The sequence below is a fragment of the Anabrus simplex genome, chromosome 5, assembly GCF_040414725.1.
Source record: "Anabrus simplex isolate iqAnaSimp1 chromosome 5, ASM4041472v1, whole genome shotgun sequence".
In the NCBI taxonomy this organism is placed as follows: Eukaryota; Metazoa; Arthropoda; class Insecta; order Orthoptera; family Tettigoniidae; genus Anabrus; species Anabrus simplex.
Genome location: NC_090269.1, coordinates 133,843,253 through 133,866,437, shown reverse-complemented (window position 1 = coordinate 133,866,437; position 23,185 = coordinate 133,843,253). Strand labels below are relative to the sequence as shown.

At 41.0% G+C, this 23,185-nt stretch overlaps 1 protein-coding gene across 1 annotated transcript in view; it reads left to right on the top strand.

Annotated features, from left to right (window-relative positions):
- LOC136874688 (uncharacterized) overlaps window positions 1-21,916 on the top strand; it is a 76,271-nt gene extending 54,355 nt beyond the window's left edge. The window contains exons 2-3 of the mRNA XM_067148327.2: window positions 4,590-4,803; window positions 21,331-21,916. Of these exons, the coding sequence (XP_067004428.2) occupies window positions 4,590-4,803; window positions 21,331-21,819 (703 nt within the window). The 3' untranslated portion in view covers window positions 21,820-21,916. The remainder of the gene's footprint in view (window positions 1-4,589; window positions 4,804-21,330) is intronic.
- Window positions 21,917-23,185: the final 1,269 nt, after the last annotated feature.

The following is a 23,185-nucleotide window of genomic DNA, read 5'->3' as shown; positions in this document are numbered from 1 at the left end:
ATTTATCAGTGCAGGTCTCCAGTAATAGTAACAGTGCATCTGTAATCTTTCGTTCTCTTTTTTTCAGTCCGTTTTTTCTTAAGGTAGGCTACTGACTTAGGATTGACAAAAGAAGTACCACGACTTTTATGTTAAGTAAAACTAACGCTAGAATTAAAGTTACGTTGACTTGTCCGAATATAACTCTTTCATTTTAATGGAACTTGATATTCCAGTGTCTGCCTCTGTGGTGTAGTGGTTAGCGTGATTAGCTGCCACCCCCGGAGGCCCGGGTTCGATTCCCGGCTCTGCCACGAAATTTGAAAAGTGGTACGAGGGCTGGAACGGGATCCACTCAGCCTCGGGAGATCAACTGAGTAGAGGTGGGTTCGATTCTCACCTCAGCCATCCTGGAAGTGGTTTTCCGTGTGGTTTCCCACTTCTCCTCCAGGCGAATGCCGGGATGGTACCTAACTTAAGGCCACGGCCGCTTCCTTCCCTCTTCCTTGCCTATCCCTTCCAATCTTCCCATCCCTCCACAAGGCCCCTGTTCAGCATAGCAGGTGAGGCTGCCTGGGCGAGGTACTGGTCATTCTCCCCAGTTGTATCCCCGAAACAAGAGTCTGAAGCTCCAGGGCACTGCCCTTGAGGCGGTAGAGGTGGGATCCCTCGCTGAGTCTGAGGGAGAAACCGAACCTGGAGGGTAAACAGATGATGATGATGATGATGATGATATTCCAGTGGGCATATGCAATGCAAAAATAATAATGTTATTCGTTTTACGTCCCATGTTCACCGTTTACGATTTTCAAAGAGGCCGATGTGCCAGAATTTTGTCCCACGGGAGATTTTTGGTGCCGAAATATCTGCTGAGGCGGGCTGTATTTCAGCACCTTCAAATACCGCCGAACTGAGCCAGGTTCGAACCTGCCAACTTGCAATCAGAAAGGCGGCGCCTTGACCGTTTAAGCCGCTCAACCCGACTGGTGTAACAATAAGTTAGGTATGGACAAACTTTCAGGCACATTCCTCACACGATGGTAAGAAAAATATGGCATAGGGACATGGGCCGAGAAACGTTTTATATCCATGTCAGAATTCATTTCCTATAATTCTACATAGTACGAGAGCAGGTCAATAAGTGTCTGCAATTTTGCTCTAATTGTCTATAGTTTGGTTCAGTGGCGTTGTGTGCTCACGAGCCGCTAGATGACACCGTAGTCGACGTCTGTGGTAGGTTTAAGTGTTATCAGATCAGTACAGCTTGCGCTGTTGCGACGTAAAGATGGCCGCACCAAGAATGAACAGCATTTCGTAATCCGTTTTACGTGATGCGAGGGTGTACCAGTAGTGTAAATTCATAGAACAGTCTGTCGTCTGTTATTCAGGATCACATCGTGCACTTATTCAATACTGGCATAAGTTACGGCTGCAGATGGACGCCCGGATCTTTCCTCAACCTTCACGCTCGTGTGACCCCTTTTGAACTGTTCAGTCCACTAGTAAACACTTCGTTGTGGCAAAACGTTGTCCCACCGGGCGAGTTAGGAGCGCGCAGCTGTGAACTCGCATCCGGGAGATAGTGGGTTCGAATCCCACTGTCGGCAGCCCTGAAGATGGTTTTCCGTGGTTTCCCATTTTCACAGCAGGCTGTACCTTAATTAAGGCCACGGCCGCTTCCTTCCTTTCCTATTCCATCGTCGCCGTAAGACCTATGTGTGTCGGTGCGACGTAAAGCAAATAGCAACAAAAAACATTGTCCCCGTATTGTGCCGAAAGTCTTCTGTGAATATCTGCTCCTGGTACACCCTCAGACCGCAAAAAATACCGCATTACGGAACGCTGTTCTTGCTTGGCGCTGCCATCTTTACGTCGCAACAGCGCAAGCTATACTTGAATTCTTTGAAATACCACTTCCACAATATACTTTCACAATCGTCACTGCTATCTGTAGTACTATACAACCTCGTCCATGGCTATTTCCATAGCACCATCGTACCTCCCGTATTCCCTTCCAGTTCTTTCACCTTTCTGCAGTACCCCTCCCAATCTGCGGCAGATACTAAATGGAATGCCCCAATGGTCAATCGTCGTCATTTAACTGCTGGCATGTCTCCCGTAATATTGCGTCGTTTGAATTCGCGTTCTATTTGTGCCCATGCCAATTCAATGGCGTTCAGGTGACAGTTGTATGGGGGAAGACGAAATACGACGTTATCTGTTTCACCAGCCATGACGTCAACAGGATAAATTTTATTAGCAGGCCTATTTCCTTCTTTTCCAACCAAGTTTGATCCCTGCTCATGGCATTCAAATTCGACTCCTCCTTGGCTTTCGTTTCCAACTTACTAAATAGCTTCTGTGGGATAAAGTTCCCATACCCCGGCTTCTCTTAGCAACCATAGCATTACAAATTATTATTATTATTATTATTATTATTATTATTATTATTATTATTATTATTATTATTATTATTATTGTGTTCGATTGTTTTGGCGACTATGGACCACGGAGTAGCAACTACGGCACCGTTCATCATCTTTTCCCTCCTCTGGTTTTGATCTTCTGCCATTACAGCTTCATTCGTTGGCTTATCTGCTTCCTTCTTTCTTCTGAAAAAAATCACTTTTGAAGATTTCTCTTCTCCTCCTTCTTCGAAGCCTTTGAACTCTGAAACTAATTGTAGAAAGTGGTTCCTATGTTGGATGCCTTCATGACTAATGCCCATTCTCTCCATATCAGCATGTATCTCCATAAACCACCTGGGAACAATTTTTTCCCCTTCGAAATGTGTAACGAGTTTTCGAGTCAGCCTTTCTTGATTCATACGTAGGAGATGTCCATAACATAGTATTAGTCTCTTCTTCATCGGCTCTATAATTCCCTCACTCCCTTTATATAACTATGTTCTAGGTCTCAATCTTCTTTGTCCACCAATATATATAGGTCCTGGAATCTTCTTTAGGATCTTCCTTTCTTTCTTCTCCAGTTGTCCCAGCAATCCTTTGCTTCTTAAGTCCAAGGTCTCAGCAGTGTATAGTCCTTCTGGTGTGATCACTGTGTTATAGTGCCTTAGTTTTGTTCTCAGACTGAATGATTTCTTGTTGTACACATCTTTCTTCAACAGGTACGCGAATTCCTTTTTCCTGATTCTTGTCTTGATTGCCTCCTGTTCTAAGCCATTATACAGGATTATCTCTCCAGGATATTTGAAGCTCTTGACTTTTTCTACCTTCCCTCCTGTTGTGTTCATGTTGTTTTAGCTGATTGATGTTTGTCATAAATTTTGTTTTTTTCAAAAGAGATTGCAAGCCTATCTTCATAGCAGTTTCACAAAGAATACTGATTCTTCTACTTGCTGATTCGACACTATACGCAAAGATAGCCAGATCATTTGCAAAGGCAAGGCAATTGAAGTTCACCCCTTTATTCTGTGCCCCAACCCTGAATTGTTCTTTCTCTCCCTCTAAGGCTCTTAGTTGTTATTATTATTATTAATAATTATTGTTATTATTATTATTATTATTATTATTATTATTAATCAGAACCTTCTTTCTATGGTCACTATGGTCAAAGTGGTGGTCTATGTTCCAGAGGGCCACAGGTTCGATTCACGCTCGAGGGAGGGATTTTAGCAAGGCCAAGTTAATTTCTCTGCCTCAGGGACTGGGTCACATCACGCTGCCGAGTACCACAGAAACACGCAATGGTGAAGGCATTCCTTCACATATCATTGGTGGCAGGCAAAGCATTCCGGCCGGACTGAATGGTTGAGACGGTTAATGCGCTGAGTTTCTGAGCTGAACTATTAATAACCTTGACCATAGTGGTCGGTATTGGATCCGTATTATTTCGAGAATATATATACATTCTCTTCTTCAGTTAGTGAATTAAAATTCCAGTATACCATAAGACCTAATTCACTAGCTGAAGAAGAGAATGTATAACTATTCTCGAAACATGTACTAGACGTAATGTTGAGGTGAAGGTAAATAAAAATCAATATATAGTATTGACTAGGCGGATCATTTACCAATATATTTGTTGTTTCTGAGCTGAAGTTGGCAGTTCGATCCTGGCTCGGTCCGGTGGTGTTTGAGAGTGCTTACATACATCAGAATATTCCCTTACCTCAACGTCTTCGAACATCGTAAAAATACTTATTGGGACAGAAAACCAATATCGTTATTAAAAATCCATCCGACCGTAAAACTGTGCTTAATGTATATATAGTGCCGACCCGAACTAGTTGGGAAAAAGCCTGGAAGGAGACGATGAAGAGGAAGAAAATTATTTCACGATTGAAAAAGCCTAAGGTCTTAATTTTTTTAACATTTGGAATCGATGAAATTAAATTATGGTTTCCTTCTAGGAAACTTATTTTTGATAAGAATATTATTATTTTATAATTTCTTCTCCTGTTCTGACCGAGAATTTTTGAACTCGAGTTTGTTGTAGATACACACTTTGTGTTGAATGTTCGCATCTTATTGAGGTTTCGTACATATTTCGTCACTCCTTTGATTCATTCCTGGTCTGTTGAAATCGGACCGGTATGTTTTATGAAGCTGAAAGCTTATCAGCTTATTCTCGTGTTGGTGTGGTTTCAGGGAGAAGATGATGATTGTCAAGACAGTGTGCCTGTTGAGCCTCGTTCTGCTGGTATCGGGCGCTACCATTCCCAGCGACCCTCAGCCTAAGAAGGAGAAGAACACCACCTCAGTTTCTTCAGTGCCAACAAAACACATGATAACTCGAATGTGCTCTGACCTCTGTGTTTCTGGACTTGGAGGAGTGCCTTGTGGTCGCGTCTGTGATAATCTGGTGAGTCATATTTTATGCTGAAATGTAAATCATTATCATCATCATCATCATTTCGTAATGGGTATGCCTTGTCGCTGCAGTCATTGATCTCTTCTCTCTGCAGTTCGTTTCATATATGCATAACCTTGGCACCACATGATCTCCACTACTTCCTGCATGGTTTCCCTTTGCCCTTTTTTACCCAGTAAATATATTCTGCAGAAAGTTGTAGTGCCGGAGAATATAGCCAAATACCGATGATTTTCTCTTCTTTACCGTTGCCAGAAGACGCCTTCGAGTGTTTATTTCTTTAAGCACTTCATCATTGGTTTACCTGACCGACTCGTTGGCTGAACGGTCAGCGTACTGGCCTTCGGTTCAGAGGGTCCCGGGTTCGATTCCTGGCAGGGTCGGGGATTTTAACCTTAATTGGTTAATTCCAATGGCACGGGGGCTGGGTGTATGTGTTGTCTTCATCATCATTTCATTCTCATCACGACGCGCTAGTCGCCTACGGGTGTCAAATAGAAAGACCTGCAACTGGCGAGCCGAACCCGTCCTGCCATACGACATTCCAGTTTGTTCGTTTTCCAGCTCATTCTCGTTATCCTCCTCCACAGCCACATTTCTACCTCCTGCAGCCTCCTTCAAGAGAGTCCAGCTTTCACAGCCGTAGAGTAGCATAGTCCACATCAATTCCTTAATCAACGTTATCTTTTGTTCAGCGCTCAGTGATTTATTCACTGTGAGCTGTTTCCTGTCTTGAAAGGCCTTTTTACTTAATGCTACCGTTTTTACTTCTGCAGTACATCTGTTGCCATCCGTTATAACAGACCCGAAGTAGCAGAACTTACGAACTTGAGCTGTATTTTTTATTTTTATTTTACAACTTTGAGATGCATTGTTGCCTTTTATTTACATTTACCTACAACCATAACATTAGTTTCTTTCACAGTCATATTCAGTTTACATTTCTTAAAGATTCTTGTTAGTTTATTCAGCATAATCTGCATATTCTTTTTGCTGTCTGCCGAAAGTACACTATCATGAGCAAATCTTATACAACGCATAGTTGCTCCATTTAGTTTTATTCCAGGTGTTTGCGACTTAAACATTATAATGGCAGATTAAATGTATAGATTAAACAGGAATGGTGATAAGTAGAGCCCGGATTTCCATGCGCTATCAAATCTCAAAATATTCACAATAAACTGGAAAATATGCATTATACAAATTCAGTTCCTTTCGAAACACTGTACAACAACTACCGTAATTTCTCCAAACTGTCTTGATTTAAGTTCATCCGTTTGTGTGTCAGCACATTCTTAAGCATAGAAAATATCCTTTCTACGCCACAAGAAGTGACAGGTGCATACTTAAATCAAGACATTTGGGACAAAGTGAGGTCAAACTTTACGACTTTGCATTTTCACCACAATACGCCTTTTATGATCTTGACGAATTCAAAGTCAGGATTTGAACGGATCACATTGTTCAACCTTTCTCTAGCTGTTGATTGCAGACGATGATGTCTTCAATAACTTCTAAAGATTGAAGCTGCGATAACAAAAACGTGTGATGAGTGAGAGTTCCGAGTAGAAAATTGCAGGATAACAACGAAAGAGTGTTCAGCACAAAACCAAGGTTTCTAAATCGCTTTCTCATTATTGGGGTGTCACAGAAGTGCGGTACAGTTTTGTTTTACTCGTCTAACATAGAAGAAAAAATGAGCCGTGAATGAGTAATGCACAAGTTAGGGTTTAATTTATAGCAATTTATGACTGGGACACATTATTCCTAAGAATTACAGAGATCGACGTGGGGACTTCCGGCTTATGTCAATATTTACTTAACCCTTGTCTAGTCGCGCAAAAATTATTACGTTACTAGTCGCGCACGGAGGTAAAATCCGGGGTTAAAAATGCGCGTCATTTTCGTCCTTTGAGATGTTGTTTTGGCATGTTCGTTTGCAGTATTCTTTAGTATAATTAAAAGAACCACTTTTAAGTACTTGTAGATTATTTTTACACAGTTTGTTTGATCTAAAAGCAGAATACTGTAGACCTTAATGTGTCGAATGATCTTATGATATTAAACTCGTGAGACTCGCAATTACCTACGACGATCACATCATATGAAATAATATTTTTATAAAATAAGTTTAGAAGAACAAAACAATAAGGTCATCGACCTCCACAATCAAAAATTATGCACTAAAATAATCGCACACGGAGGAAACGTCCAGGCGATTTTTTTTGCTTTCTTGCTTTACGTCGCACCGACACAGATAGGTCTTCTGGCGACGATGGGACGGGAAAGGCCTAGGAATGGGAAGGAAGCGACCGTGGCCTTAATCAAGGTACAGCTCCAGCATTTGCCTGGTGTGAAAATGGGAAACCACGGAAAAACATCTTCAGGGCTGCCGACAGTGGGATTCGAACCCACTATCTCCCGGATGCGAGCTCACAACTGCGCGCTTCTAACCGCACGGCTCACTCGCCCGGTTCCAGGCGATTTCACTTATCACAACAATGATCTCACACTCGCACACAGGATGCACGATCGCGCCGAAATGCTCACAGGACGAATCCAAATGAACAAGGAGAAAGGTATAGGGATGGGGAGACCCACAGTTCAACTGGGAAGTTCCAGACCATGCAAAATTGAATCGGCCTGGAGGAAATCTCCGTGTGCGACTAATTAAAGGTTAAGCAACAGATAAGAAAATGCTATGTTAATTGGATTATAGGACCTTTGCCGTATGTGCTAACTTTGGTTGTAACAGAGGATGCCATGAATACATTCTCTCCGTCTCTCAGTAATAGACATACTGTTCAACGTGGAAAAATGGTCCCAAATTCTGCACACCAACATTCATAAAAGGCATGATCATGCAAGTTAACATTATATATGCAATATTAAACGTCTAAATGCAGGGAAAAGAACGGTTATTTGGAATCGTTAAGCCATAAAACTAATATTTGCAAAGTTTGAGAACTGTAGCTAGCGTATTTAAAAACATGTATTTGCATGGAAATCCGGTCTCTTGTGATAAGGAACGTACAACCCCACTAAAATTCCTTCCAGAACTTCTATTCCAAATCAACTTCTGGCAACGTGTTATAATAGCATAATAGATGTCCAAGTAGGAAATTCAATATATAATAATAATAATAATAATAATAATAATAATAATAATAATAATAATAATAATAATAATAATAATAATAATAATATGCTATCGTCCGCACGCATTTAGGCTGCATGGGGGCCAATTCCGACGTTCCGTTTTTGACTACAATATGGTAAAGGAACCAAAGAGCTATTTTTGAGCGACCTCTGGCAGAGTTTTAGGTACTTTTTCCGGTTAAAAGAGCTGCCTGGATGAGCCGGTAAAGGCATGCTCGTTTCACCCGGAAGCACGTAGTTTCGATTCTCCGTCAGGAAGAAGGAAATTTAGGAAATGGTGTTTTATCTTCCGAAGGTGCACTTAACCCTGAGTTTGTCAGCCTACACCTAAAATGAGCACCAGGTTAATAGCGGTGAGTTACATATAAGCGTACTTTGCGAGTAAAAGATAGCAAGTAAGTTATGTTTGTTTCCCTTTCGCGAGAGAATAAAGACGCGCTGTGTCATATCGTTATTGTTAAGTAGAAATGGAGTTCAGGCAGCATACAAACATTGCGTTATCGTTACGAAGGAGCCGCCCAGTCATACATAGATACAATGCAACTGTTAATATCTTCAAAAATATCTACATTGAGTAGGACCTTGGCCCCATTTTAAAATGTCCCTTCCTCCACGACATTTAATTTCCATGCCATATCTCTTGTTCTTGTTTCATAGCGCTCATTTAAAAAAATCTTTACGTCGCACCGACACAGTTAGGTCTTACGGCAACGATGCGATAGGAAATGCCTAATAGCGGGAAGGAAGCGGCAGTGGCCTTAAATACGGCACAGCCCCAGCATTTGCCTGGTGTGAAAATGTAAAACCATCTTCAGGCCTGGCGACAGCGGGGTTCGAACCCCTAACCGCACGGATCACTTCACACAACCTGTTCACTGTCCGCCTTCTTAGCGTAATGGTTAATACTATTATCTGCCGCCTTCGGTGCCCTGGGTTCGATTCCTGGTACTGCCAGATTTTAATGATTGGCGGGAGGGCTGGTATGTGGGTATATGAAGCGAATGCCCACTGGGGATATGCCTGAAACTTGATGCACCATCTCGACATGAGGACATGAATTTACTTATTACCTATTAATTGGCTCGTATTTGTGGAGCGGTCCTTTCAGCTTCGCGCGTAGATTGCATATAATCGTTTTTTCCTGTACAAGGTTGGCTCGTTTTTACAATGCTGACATGGAAGTAGCAAGCAGCACAATATCGACTTGAGGTGCTATCACTGTTAGATGAGTTGCATATCTTTATGAATTCAAGGGGCTGGTGGATGGCTCTATACGGGCTGCTGCTCCTGAAGGAATCACAGGCGTTCTATTATTAGAAGCACGAATTTTCTGCCTTCTCTGCTATTGCACATAACTCTATCACCTCTCTCCGTGGCAGCTGAAGCACAGTGAAGCTGCAGTGCTGCAATATCACAATATAATCAGTTGAAGGCTTCTGGCTTAGATGAGGGCCTGGAACTAACTGCTCTATCCCACTAACCCTTACCACTCCTCTGTCGGGAGAGGCCCGACATGACATTGTATCACCCACCGCTTGTCTGCCGTCTCTTAGCCGAGGAAATACACGATGCCATAGGCCTACTCTAGTGCCATCCTTTGGTTCAGCGTAGAACTCTGTAAAATCCAGATACTATTTGGCAGTCAGTCAAGAATCTATTATTTAGATGGCAGTGTAGTCATCAGCTGTGTCCAGGCTACTCACGCGCGCGAAAGATCCAGTAAACAAACATGGTCGCCATGTACTCTCCTAGTCATATACAGTGTACTGTTCAATGTTGTATGTGTCAGATAATTGTACAAAACCCCAGTATTTTCGCACCTCTACTCCTTCCTTCTGCCCTAAAGAATATATCTAATAGCATTTGACGACACCTACAAGTGACGTGGCGATGGTTGGATTGTGTACCGTAACCCAAGAGGTAGCTGATGCTGTCGGCTGACGCAATTACAAATCAACAGATCCCAATTTCAAGAAATCGTCGTTTACGGCTACAAACTACCGCGAGGTACGAAACCAGGGACTGAATTAATTTGTCTTAAATTTCACATATTGCTTTTATTTGCTTCAGTATAGCTTGCTGTAAAAGTGTATAGCCTAAATACGTAGATGGATCAAAAGGTTAGTTGCACTAACGCGCCGCAGCAGCGCGCTGTGTGTCGCAAACGTGGGCACAGCGGAGAAAGGGACAGACTCTGTTAGGCAGGTCGCTGTGGTGTCTCGTCTAGTATTGCGTGAATAGCGGTCAAATGCAATGGCGCGTCAACTGGACGTTCACTCCAAATATGAGGCGCGTGCGACAATCCGATTCCTATAGGCCAAAAGGAAGAACTGCACGGACTTTAATCGTGAAATTAGTGCTGTGTATGAGGAGCGGGCCATTTCCCGGCAAGGTATCGTAAAGTGGTGTCAGCAATTCGAAGCCGGACGCACAGATATCACGAACAACCATCGCGAAGGCAGGCCCGCAACATCCAGGACCCTTGCAAAGGTCAACAGTGTTAATGTGATCATTAGACAGAACCTGCGCATTAAACTGCAAGAAATCGCGACGCAGCTGAACATGTCGTATGGCAATGTGTTCGCCATTGTTCACGAGGACCTTGGATATCGTAAGCTGTGTCAAAGATGGGTCCCACGTTTTCTCACCGATGAGCACAAGGGACAACGTTTCCAATCCTCCCTGGCATTTTTTCAATGCTATGCCGCAGACGGCAAGGGTTTTCTGCGGCGAATCGTCACAGGCGACGAAACGTGGGTCCACCACTTCACCCCCGAAACGAAGAGAACATCAATGGAATGGGTTCACCCCTCATCACCACAACGAAAGAAGGCAAAGGTTCAACCTTCAGCCGGTAAGGTTATGGCGACAGTGTTCTTTGACATGGAGGGTTTGCTGCACGTGGAATTCATGCCGAAAGGAACGACGATTAACGCGGCGTCGTATTGTCAAACGTTGCACCGGTTGCGTAAAGCGATTAAAGAGAAGCGCCGGGGGAAATTGAGCGCCGGTGTGATTTTGTTGCACGATAACGCAACACCTCACTAGGCCCGCCAAACGAGAGAACTGCTGCAGCGTTTCAAGTGGGAGGTCTGGCAATATCCACCCTACAGTGACTTCCATCTGTTCGGTAAGCTCAAAACGGAGCTCGGTGGTCGACGTTTCCAGACCGATGAGGAGGTGAAGGCCGCTGTCTCCGAGTGGTTGCAGAACGCTGGAGGAAATTTCTATGCATCCGGCATCGACAAGTTGGTTGTGCGTTCGCAGAAATGTTTGGAGTTTCTTGGAAACTATGTGGAAAAGTGACGTTACAGTGTATCTCGTTATAGTCGTGTTGCTGTTTTATAGGTGGTGTAATAAATGGCCATAACTGGGAAGTGTAACTTACTTTCTGATCTGCCCTCGTACATCATTTAAACGCAAGTGCTATCTCCAAAATTTTGAAAGATGAAATTAGGTCATATAAGATGGAAAATTACATTTAAAATACGAGTAGTAGAGACAAAACAGAGAACTTTAATTCGAAGGGTAACTCTATCCCACTAATATAGTTTTAAACTTCCCTCAACTCCTCAAGGGATTACAATGGCTATTAATGGAGTTAGCTTCTTGATAACGAACATCTTGTTTCTAAACTAATGGAGCTTAAACTTAGAAAACCTACCACACTGTAACTCCTAACTTAGGAGCGTGGGTAACAACCCAATGTGAAAGAGCAATCTTTCCATTCTTTTTTGGCAGGCTTCTTACTTTAATCTTTCCTGTCTGTCCTCTTGTGGTCATTTCTTCTTGACTTCCAACCCTGATTTCAGGCTTAAGAATCTTTTGGGGCCTCTTATATCCACGCCACACGTGGTACTTTCCTTTCTTAGGCTGATACCTTCAGTTTTCCAAAGATCGCATCTCTTCGTCCTTCACTATTGCTTAGCGTTAAGACCGAGCGAGTTGGCCGTCTGGTTAGGGCTGCGTAACTGTGAGCTTGTAATCAGGACATGGTAGGTTCGAATCCCACCGCCAGCAGCCCTGAAAATTGTTTTCCGTGGTTTCCTATTTTCACACCGGGCAAATGGGACCTTAATCAAGGCCACGGTCGCTACCTTCCCAATCCTTCTGTCACCAAAAATCTTTTATGTCTTAGTGCAACTTTAAACCCCTAATAAAATAATTAGCATTAAGAGAGGATGGTTGTGTTGACGTACCTCCCTTTACAGGAATAATCACCACCTACCACACGATAATCATGAAGACAATCTCATGAACATGACTTTCCTTCTAATACGAATGGATATTACCGTACAAATTATTCCCTAACAGTGAAATTATTAATATCAGATGTGAAATGCATGAAACCATATTTTATAACGTCACCTCGCTAAAATGTCAAGAATTTAACGAAGGCTTTTTAAAAGTCAGTATTAAACAGTCTAAATAAAATTTGATTTAGGCGGCATTCTTTGGAATTAATAATCACCAGCGTGCAGATCTGAGAGAAATTTTAATTTAAGACGGGAAAGACCTGTCACAAGTCAGAAAAGTAATCAAGTGCTTGAATACCCACACTTTTCCTTCAGCCGTCAGAACTACGAGAAATATTGGAAAGTACACTTTTAGACGAATGTCGTTTCCCTCTATTAATTAAATCAGACAGTTACTGAGGACGATAAAGACAGATTACGCAGCATGTGATCCGGGACTTGTAACCAATTCAATTTCAAAAACTGGCAAATTTTATCTCAAATTTAGGACCTACTACTAAATAATGTAACATGCAGTCAGATATAAAACACTGACCTTACCACTCAATGGCTTGTAAGTAGGGTGATCAGATATTCAGAGACAAAAAGCGGGACCTGGTCGTAAATATAATCTAGCAGCGAACTTGATCGCCGATTTTTCTCGGTCCTTTTAAGCGATACAAAGCGTAAAAAGCATACAAAGAATCGTACGTTATTACTCACTACAGCATGATAAAACTTAAAAACACTCTGATTTTTAGATGCTAAAGAGGAAGTAATGTATTCCAATAACAAAATTTACCAAATTTTATTAACCTACTGACCTATTATGCTATTATATTTGTTTACATTACAACACAGAGTGTTGCAGTGTGAAGTCACCGTGACAGGCTGTCGTACTTTTCACTGGAATGAATTGTCTTCAACAACTTTAAGTTTCCACGCACTATGTCATAAAACTCTACGCAGTTATAATCCTAGTTGCACCTAGTGATTACCATGTGTTTTACATTTTCAGGCTTGAGCCTGAATTTTTCGTTTGTCCATTTGTCCAAAGATTGTTTATTAATGAAAATATCCGTTCTGTAGGATCATTTGTAGCAGGCAAGCTTAACACAAATTCTACAATATCACCTATATTCCTGAAGCCAATATTACTATCTTCGAAATTAGTGAATATTTCCACCCCCCTGAAATGAGTTGCTGTACGAGCCGAATTCCATTCTTTTTCTTTAGTAACTTTGACATATTCCCTGACATTAACAATCTCATCAAAAAGCATTGTATCACATATGTCTTTCCCAGTGTACTTAAGTACAAAATCTAATGACCTTTCTACATCACCCCATTCGAACACAGAATTAAGATCTGCCCAAATTAACACACGGAGTTCAGAAAAGGCCTAAGATTGGGAAGTAGCAGCCGTGTCCTTAAGTAAAGTACAGTCCCAGCATTTACCTGACGTGTAAATAGGAAACCACGGAAAAATAATCTTCAGGGCTGCCGACGATGCGATTCAAACTCACCATCTTCCTAAGTGCACGGCCAACTCGGCCCATGCAGTTAGATAATAATAATAATAATAATAATAATAATAATAATAATAATAATAATAATAAAATACCTACATGTTGACATTTGCCCATCGGTTTTTGAACCCAGTACTGTACGTGCAACTGATACAGTAATAATTAAGGAAAGATTTTCTTTGTAGTGTTATTATTTTCTTTAATAATCTTAGTGAAGATAGAAAGGATCAATTGAAAATTGTCGTTTTCTGTTCAAGTTAATGATGTTTAAAATAGCATAATATGTCAAATATATTTTATGACAACAAACCATCTTCAAATTATAAAAAAACCATTAATACGTAATGTTATAAAACTTGTATCGCTACAGCTCCTTTGGAAAAAGTAATATCTTCGTATGACCGTTGTTTCTTCTCTTCCGTGAAGTTTTGATACAGATGATTGTTCTTTGAACGCCTCGTTCCGATATTGGTGGCGTGACCTATTAACGAGAACAGAACGTCGAAGTTAGACGCTCAAGCTGCACTCATCATTCAACTCGACATGGTACTAAAACAGGAGGTCCGTTTGGGATGAAAATATTTGCAACAAGTTTTAGTTTGTCCGGTTTAAGTTGAGGTCTTGTAGAGAAGAGAGCACAACAAGAACTGATCAATTGTTATTCCGTTTTCAACCCTTTATTAATCCATTATCAACGAAGAAACGTTTGCAAATGAGCATAAAGTTGTAATTTTCATGTTTACAACACATACGAGCAGTGGCGTACTCTGAAGGCTACCAAATCTCAATTCAGAATGATGGAAATCTAAAGCACATTATAATGTAAGCATCTGACACATTGTTCAATTTACAAAACTTGAAAGTAGTCGGGGAAAACGTCTGAGCTAGGCATCGGAGACTGATATCGCAGCCCAGACCCTCGTCCCTCTGCCCTTGACCCACCCCATGCGGCTTGCTAACGTATGTCCGATGGGTGCTGGGACCGGGGGGGGGGGGGGCACACTTCCTCACCTCATACTTCTGAATTAATTATATAGATAACAGAGCGCTGGTATTTCACTCCCGTTTACTTCCTCATCCTTGTAGGAAGACACTGCTGGGCTGCTGTTATAGGAATAATATAGTTTATTTTATAGGTAGACCTGCTAAAATGAAATGCATTCTTTCAGGTTTAGTGTTCTCTTTTGTTGGTTGGACTAGAACCCGTGATCATGGGTCGTACACCAGCACTGATCTCCCGAGGAAGCTAATTAACCAGTGAACGATGGGTACGACCGCTATAAAATTCTACATGTTTATTTAATATAATAATAACAGTAATAATGGTGCATGGCATCTGTAGATATAGGCTTGGTGGTGACCTAATGAGATAAAATGAATAGCGAAGATATCATAAACACGCAGTCCCCTAGCCAGGTGTATTAACAGTATGAGGGGGTTGATTCTGAAAATTGAACCGAGGCTATCGGACCAAAGGCAAACATTCTATCCATATAGCCATTTAGCCAGAAATGACCTTAATTGGGGTAATCACATAAATATGATTGTTAATAAAGGGTACAGATCTCTGCACATGGTTATGAGGGTATTTAGGGGTTGTAGCACGGATGTAAAGGAGACGGCATATAAGTCTCTGGTAAGATCCCAACTAGAGTATGGTTCCAGTGTATGCGACCCTCAACAGGATTACTTGATCCAAGAATCCAAAGAATCCAAAGAAAAGCAGCTCGATTTGTTCTGGGCGATTTCCGAGTAGCGTTACAAAAATGTGTTGCAAAGTTTGGGCTGGGAAGACTTGGGAAAAAGAAGACGAGCTGTTCGACTAAGTGGTATGTTCCGAGTTGTCAATGGAGAGAAGGCGTGGAATGACATCAGTAGACGAATAATTTTGAGTTGTGTCTTTAAAAGTAGGAAAGATCACAATATGAAGATGAAGTTGGAATTCAAGAGGACAAATTGGGGCAAATATTCGTTTATAGGAAGGGGAGTTAGGGATTGGAATAACTTACCAAGGGAGATGTTCAACAATTTTCCAATTTCTTTGCGTTCATTTAAGAAAATGCTAGGAAAACAACAGATGGGGAATCTGCCACCTGGGCGACTGCCCTAAATACAGATCAGTAGTGATTGATTTAATTTGCTAAACCTTAGGCTACCATCTCGACTGATCAGGTGTTGAGTATTGGCAGTTTCAGAGGGCAGGGCAGTAGCTTGTTTAGCATCCTAGACAACACAACAGGCTTCTTCGTTGGCTATTGGCTGCAGCTCTAAACGCTGTAGACTTCACGTTCACTAAACCAACTATCGAAAAGGGGTAACCTAAGTCTAGTGGTAGCACACGTCTTGATCCCAGCATACGCCACTGATACGAGTATAGTAACTGAATATGCCGGTAGAAATAGAGCATGGAGGTGAAAACGATAGGAATGAAGCTTGAACATGACTCTTCTCCATATTTCTCAGGTATATGAGTGACATCCTCCTCTCCGACTACCACATTGTACAGGAATAGTAAACAGGGAAACGTCAGGCAGAAGGGGTAATTATTTTTTGTATTACCTTCATACTATTAATTACAGGGGAGAAGCAATGAAAAATCTTAGAAATAAATATTTAGAAATTTGGATATATCGTAACGAGAGAGTGGCTGCGCGGTTAGGTCACGTAGCTGTTAATTTGTACTCGGGATATAGTTGGTTCGAACCCCACTGTCGGCAGCGCTGGTGATGGTTTTCTGTAGTTTCCTATTTTCACACCAGGCAAATGTTAGGGTTCTACCGTAATTAAGGCCACGGCCATTTTCTTCCGACTCCTAGCTCTTTCCTCTTCTATTGTAGTAAGACCTATATGTGTCGGTGCGACTTAAACGAAATAAAAGAAAGGAATGTCTCGCCAAGGTTCCGTCCGTTGATAGTACTGTTACTGTTACCACGAAGGCTTTAATGAACACCCTCTATGTGGCAGCACTGTAAAGTCAAGCAAACACCATCACAGTACCTGTACGACTCCTTCACTTCAGACATGCTCGAAATAAGAACAGGAGTCCGTTGTTCGGTTTCTGAGTGAAAACTAATGAAATTTATCGGTGAGTGATGATTCAGTATAGGGATGAATGTTTATCACAAAAGTAACGTAGCAATGCTCGGCCCCGTATTGCCCCCTGCAACACTTCTGTCGTCCAAGGCCTGCATTTTTAGTGTCTATCACATCCTCCATATTTACCAGACTTCGCCCCTAAAATTGTTTCGTTGGAATGAACATGAAGAATGAATGCGGTGCACGAGTGGCTGAAATACTTCTTTCTACAGCGTTCCTTGCGCTTTGTAAGCGCTGGAGGACTTGCATTCAACGTACTGGAGACTGAGTAGAAAAACAACAGAGCTTTGTTCCACTTCCCTCAATAAAATAAATTGAAAACAATATTTAATGTTTCAACTGCCTCCGTGGTTCAGACGGCAGCACGTCGGCCTCTCACCCCTGGATACCGTGGTTCAAATCCCGGTGACTCCATGTGAGATTTGTGCTGGACAAAGCGGAGCCGGGGCAGGTTTTTCTCCGGGTACTCCGGTTTTCCCTGTCATCTTTCATTCCAGCAACACTCTCCATTATCATTTCATAGCATATATCACTCATTAATACATCACCTTGGGAGTGGCGACCCCATTGTAATAACAGCCTATATGTGTTTCATTCATTACATCCCTGACCCGGTCAATGACTGGAAAATAGGTTGTAGGTTTTCATTTTCATTTAATGTTTTACCTAGTACATGTGTATTTATCACATAACATATGGGCATGTATATAAGTAACATTTGCTCTTTGTAGTAAATAATGAAAAAAGTATGCCTAATTCTTTCCTAAACATTAAAAAAAGACTTGTCATAGAAATGCCTACATCAATATAAGTTATACTGAGAACATAATTTCAATACATAATATTTCGCATTCTCATATTTACTCTCATCTCCTGCAGAATAATTTCAAGATTCAAAGTTCAATTTGCGTTATCAAATGGAACTACACTATTTCTAAAAATAGCTACAAACATTACAAATTCAGCACCGTGATTATTTTGAAAATCGGGCAAGTACTTCTCGAGAAAATATTATGTATTCAAACGTGCTTCATTTGCCAGCTGGGTACTGCCCCGTTCGATTCGCGCTACATATGAACTTGATCCGTATGATGTTCGCTCTAAACCCGTTACTTCAGGAGATAGTTAACAAAATTCGACGAAAAATCGCAACTTTAGCAACGTTTTAATAAAAAATACTCTACTTGAGCTAAAGAGCAGAAAATTTACTCCACTTTGTTTTTAGAATGAATTGTTTTATTGTTTTTTTTGGTACCTCGGCCGTTTAGGGGATATTTTGAAAAATATAAATAAAGAAAAGTAATGTTTTTCCAATTCCTAATGCGCGCGGTAGCGTGCCAAGGTCGAAAACTTGGATTTAACATTATTGGCTCAACAGGGACAAGATATCAAAAAGTCTAAACTAGCCGACCTTTTGGATACCAAAATGTAAAATTTTACTGGACTACAAGAAATGGAAGATAAATTGAGTTGATAGAGTGTTAAGCAAAGAAAATTTGTGTCGAAAATTTCTCATTCTCCTTCTTTTTCTACCGCTTTTCCCATTTCTGTGGGGTCGCAGGTGCGGTCTGTGTTACGCATGTGGATTGGGCCCCATTTTATGGTCGGATGCCCTTCCTGACGCCAGCCGTATATGGAGGGATTAAGGAGTATTGCGTATTTCTGTGGTGGTTGGTAGTGTGGTATGTTGTTTGAATATGAAGAGGAAAGAGTTGGGACAAACACAAATACCCAAACCCGAGCCAGAAGAATTAATCAAAGGCGATTAAAATACACGACTCGGCCGGGAATTGAACCCGGGACCCTCTGAACCGAAGGTCTCAACACTGACCATTCAGCCAATGCTTCGGACATGGGAAATTTCTTAGTAACATTATTGTTATCATTGTTATTAATACACTCTCCTCTTCATATTCAGACAACACACCACAGAAACACGCAAAAGTGAATACATCCCTCCATATAGGGTTGGCGTTAGGAAGGGCATCCGGTAGTAAAACAAGGCCAAATCTACATGTGTGATACAGTTCTCACCCGCGACCCCACAGGTGTGGGAAAAGCGGTAGAAAAAGAAGAAGAAGAAGAAGGTTGTTATTATTATAATTGTACATACATCTTCATTATAAATTGTTATGCCTTTCGGATTCAGTCTGCAAGTCTCCGTGAAATTCCTATTTTTTACAATTGACTTTACGTCCCACCGACACGGATAGGTATTACGGCGACGATGGGATAAGAGAGGCCTGGAAGTGTGAAGGAAGCGGCCGTGGCTTTAGTTAAGGCCAGGTTTGAAAATGGGAAACCACGGATAACCATCTTCAGGCCTGCCGACAGTTGGGTTTGAACCCGCTATCTCCCGAATGCAAGCTGATAATTTCCCAAACTCCTTCACAATCCTCTAGTTGTACCTAGCTCTCTGGCCGCATCAGTTCTATACCTCTTATTCTTAGATCAGTGGAAACTAAGTCGTCTTCGTCTTCGTCTGCCTCTACTTCTCTTACCTTCCACGATCGAGTCCGTTATTATCGTAGGTAACCTCTCCTCAATTCGCCTCACTGTACCCCACCATCGAAGCTGGTTTTTGCTTACTGCTTCATCAGTCGAGTTAATTCTTAAATTAGCCGTTATCTCCTCAGTCTATGGTACCCACTGCCATTGTTCCCACCTGCTTGTACCAGCGAACATTTCCGCCACTTCCATGTCTCTTTCTTCTAACTTATGAATAAGATATCCTGAGTCCAGCAAGCTGTCATTCCCGTACAGCAAAATTGATCTGGAAACGGACTTGTGTAAAGATAATTTCGTCCGGGAGCTAACTGCTGATCGCAACTGCGACCTCTCTTCATTAGCTTTACTGCACTTTGATACAATCTCACTTACTATACCACCATCCTGGGAGAATATAACATCTTAAATACTTGAAATTATTTGCCTGTTCCAGATTTGTATTCCCAACCTGATTTCAATTCTCTTAGATTCTTTCGCTACAGACATAACTGTATTATTATTATTATTATTATTATTATTATTATTATTATTATTATTATTATTATTATTATTATTTCTCCATGGCTAAATGGTTAGCGTGCTGAACTTTGGTCACAGGGGTCCCGGGTTAGATTCTCGGCAGGGTCGAGAATTTTAACCATCATTGGTTAATTTCATTGGCTCGAGAGCTGGGTGTATGTGTCATCTTCGTCATCATTTCATCCTCATCACGGCGCGCAGGTCACCTACAGAAGTCAAATCAAAAGACACGCAACTGGCAAGCCGAACATGTCCTCGGACAGTCCTGGCACTAAAAGTCACACACCTTTTCATTATTATGATGATGATGATGATGATGATTATTATTATTATTATTATTATTATTATTATTATTATTATTATTATTATTTTCGGCTTTTTCAGTATTAAAGTCCAGCTCTACGTGTATATTGATCCCAGTTTTACAAGCGGATGACCTATCCGATGCCAATCCTAAACTTGTGTAAAATAAGGTATTTTTAATTGAATTCAGGTTGACGGATGGAGGGATGCATTCACTCTTGTATATATCTGTGATGACTGAACATGTAGTGTGTTGTGTGTAAATAAAAAGGAATACCAATACCCAGTCCCCGAGCCAGAACAATTAACCAGATGCGACTGAATTCCCCGGTTTGGCGGGGAATCGAACCCGGTGCCCTTAAACTGATTGTCACTGCACTGACAATTCTACCAAGAAGCCAGATATTATTTATTTATTTATTTATTTATTTATTTATTTATTTATTTATTTATTTATTTATTTATTTATTTATTTATTTATTTATTTATTTATTTATAATTCTCGATACTTTCATATTTGTTACTTCTCACTTTTGAATAAGATATCCTGAGTCTAGTGATGGGATAATCGAACCCAACATAATCGCTTATTCGATTATTTTCTTTTATTCGATTATTCGATTATATTTCTCATTTGATTATTCATTCGAATGAATGAGGCAATCGAATATTGAATATTTTTCCATCCGAATATGTTTTCGATTATTCATTCGAAACTCCATTCGAAATAATGAGACAATCGAATAGTGAATATTTTTCCATCCGAATATTTTTTCGATTATTCATTCGAAACTCCATTCGAAATACTGAGACAATCGAACAGTGAAAATTTTTCCATCCGAATATTTTTTCGCATAAGATTATTTTTCGATTATTTTTTATTATCCATCCGAAACTCCATTCGAATCATGAGACAATCGAATAGTGACTTTCCTAATCGTTCTTTTTTCTATTATTCATTAGGAACTGGATTCGAATGATTCGATTATCTAAATAATCGGATGGAGGTTATTCGATTAATAAAACATTCGATTATCCCATCACTCACCCCAATCCAGCCGTGGCTCGATCCGTCAAACTGAATTCAATTAAAAATACCTTATTTTACACAAGTTTATCCGTCGATATTTTGTAGCAATCATAGACTAATTTCCAACTCTTTTCCCCAGAATGTGAACTTCAAGGAGCTGAAGAAGGCGGCCGCAGCGGTCTCTAACGGCACGCTCGTGAAGAAGCAAGGCTCTCCCCGGCGCAACGTCTGCCCTCTGTTGTGCGCCTACGCACTAGGAGACCCGCTGTGCGAGTGCGACTCGTACGAAATCGACCGGCGGTTTTTGGTAACTCCCATCAACTGGAACAATATCTGCGTCATGTTCTGCGAGATGGAAGGCCTCACCGTCTATGGCTGCCGTAAATGTGACGAGAAGTTTTATGCCAAATCCGGGAAGAACATTAAGAAATACTTGGCCCCAGCCTCCAGGAAAAATCCACAGTCTCCATCCGACAAGGAAGCTGAGGAAGATGCAGCAAAGAACACTGTTGTAGGAGCACTTAGGGAAGGTGGTAGTAATGAAATACCCGACTGGCCGGCAGTGTGCCATGATCTATGCCTCAATGGAGAAGGAGGTCTCGCCTGCAACTGTGATCTTAACCCCTAGTTCCCAGTAGTGTTTATCAAATATGGCGAGGTTGAAACCTGTCATAATGTGACTAATAACATGCCAAATTAAATAAAGTCTTAACATGTTCTATTTATCCTCTTCTTCCTATTCATGGTGTTTCCCTGTCTGAAATTAAAGAAATTTATCGGCATTGTGTTCTCCATAATTTCCTTGACCGTTCTGCACGTCGTCTTTCCGTAGGGTGGTAAAATAGTACGTGCCAAGTTATTGAGGGAAAGTATATCTTCAATTATTATCCCACATATTCCCTCTGTGAAATCAGTTTGTCACACATGTGAGGCAATCGCGAGGCTTCAGATATTGACTGATCCATATTTGTTGGTCGCTCTCCATGGCCGAGTTTGTAAGCTACATTTGTCTGATTTTACTACTCTACTTCTAAAAATGCACGTGCAAATGCAAATGTTATAAAATGTGACAGCCACGTTGAAGTTGAGAAGAAAGGAATTATAAGTATTTTTCCTTCACCATAATAATTCAGTAGGCTACCTTAAACACTAATGGCCTTAATTAAATCCACGGCCGCTTCCTTCTCACTCCTAGGCCTTTCCTATCCCATCGTCGCCATAGGACATATCTGTGTCGGTGCAAAGTAAAGCAAATTATTTAAAGAAATAGTAAATTCATGGAGGCTTGCAGACTGAATCTGAAAGGCATAATCTATAATGAAGATGTATGTATAATTATAACAATGATAATAATAATTTTAATAAGACATTTTCCACAATAAAGTAGATTTCTTTACACTAATTTTCTTTTCTTAACTTTCTATCAACTCATTTTATCTACCATTTCTTGTAGTCCGGTGATATTATACACTTTGGTATGCAAGAAGTCGGGTCGTTTAGATTTTGTGATATGTTGTCCCTGTTGAGCCTGTAATGTTAAATCCAAGTTTTCGACCTTGGCCCGCCACTTGGCATTGGGAAAATATCAATTTCCTTCATATGTTTCAAAGTAGCCAAGTGCATCAACTTTGTTTAAGATTCAGCTAACCAGTGTGTACGTAAACATGTTTTAAATTTAAAGATTGGTTACAAGGAATCGTGAAGCACGTTGAGTTGGCAGTAGAATCAAACACTAGCGTGAAGTTTTGCTCGAAAATGGAGAACAATGAACACCTATGGTGATTTCATATTTCTTGTGTTAGTTGGAAAAATACCCATTTCCTCATTTCTGAAAGTACTTATTAGCAAATTCTGGAGATGGTGTGTTCGAACCCCACTTGTCGGCAGCCCTGAAGATGGTTTTCTGTAGTTTCCCATTTTCACACCGCGCAAATGCTGTACCATAATTAAGGCCACGAATGTTTCCACCTACTCCTAGCCCTTTCCTATCCCAT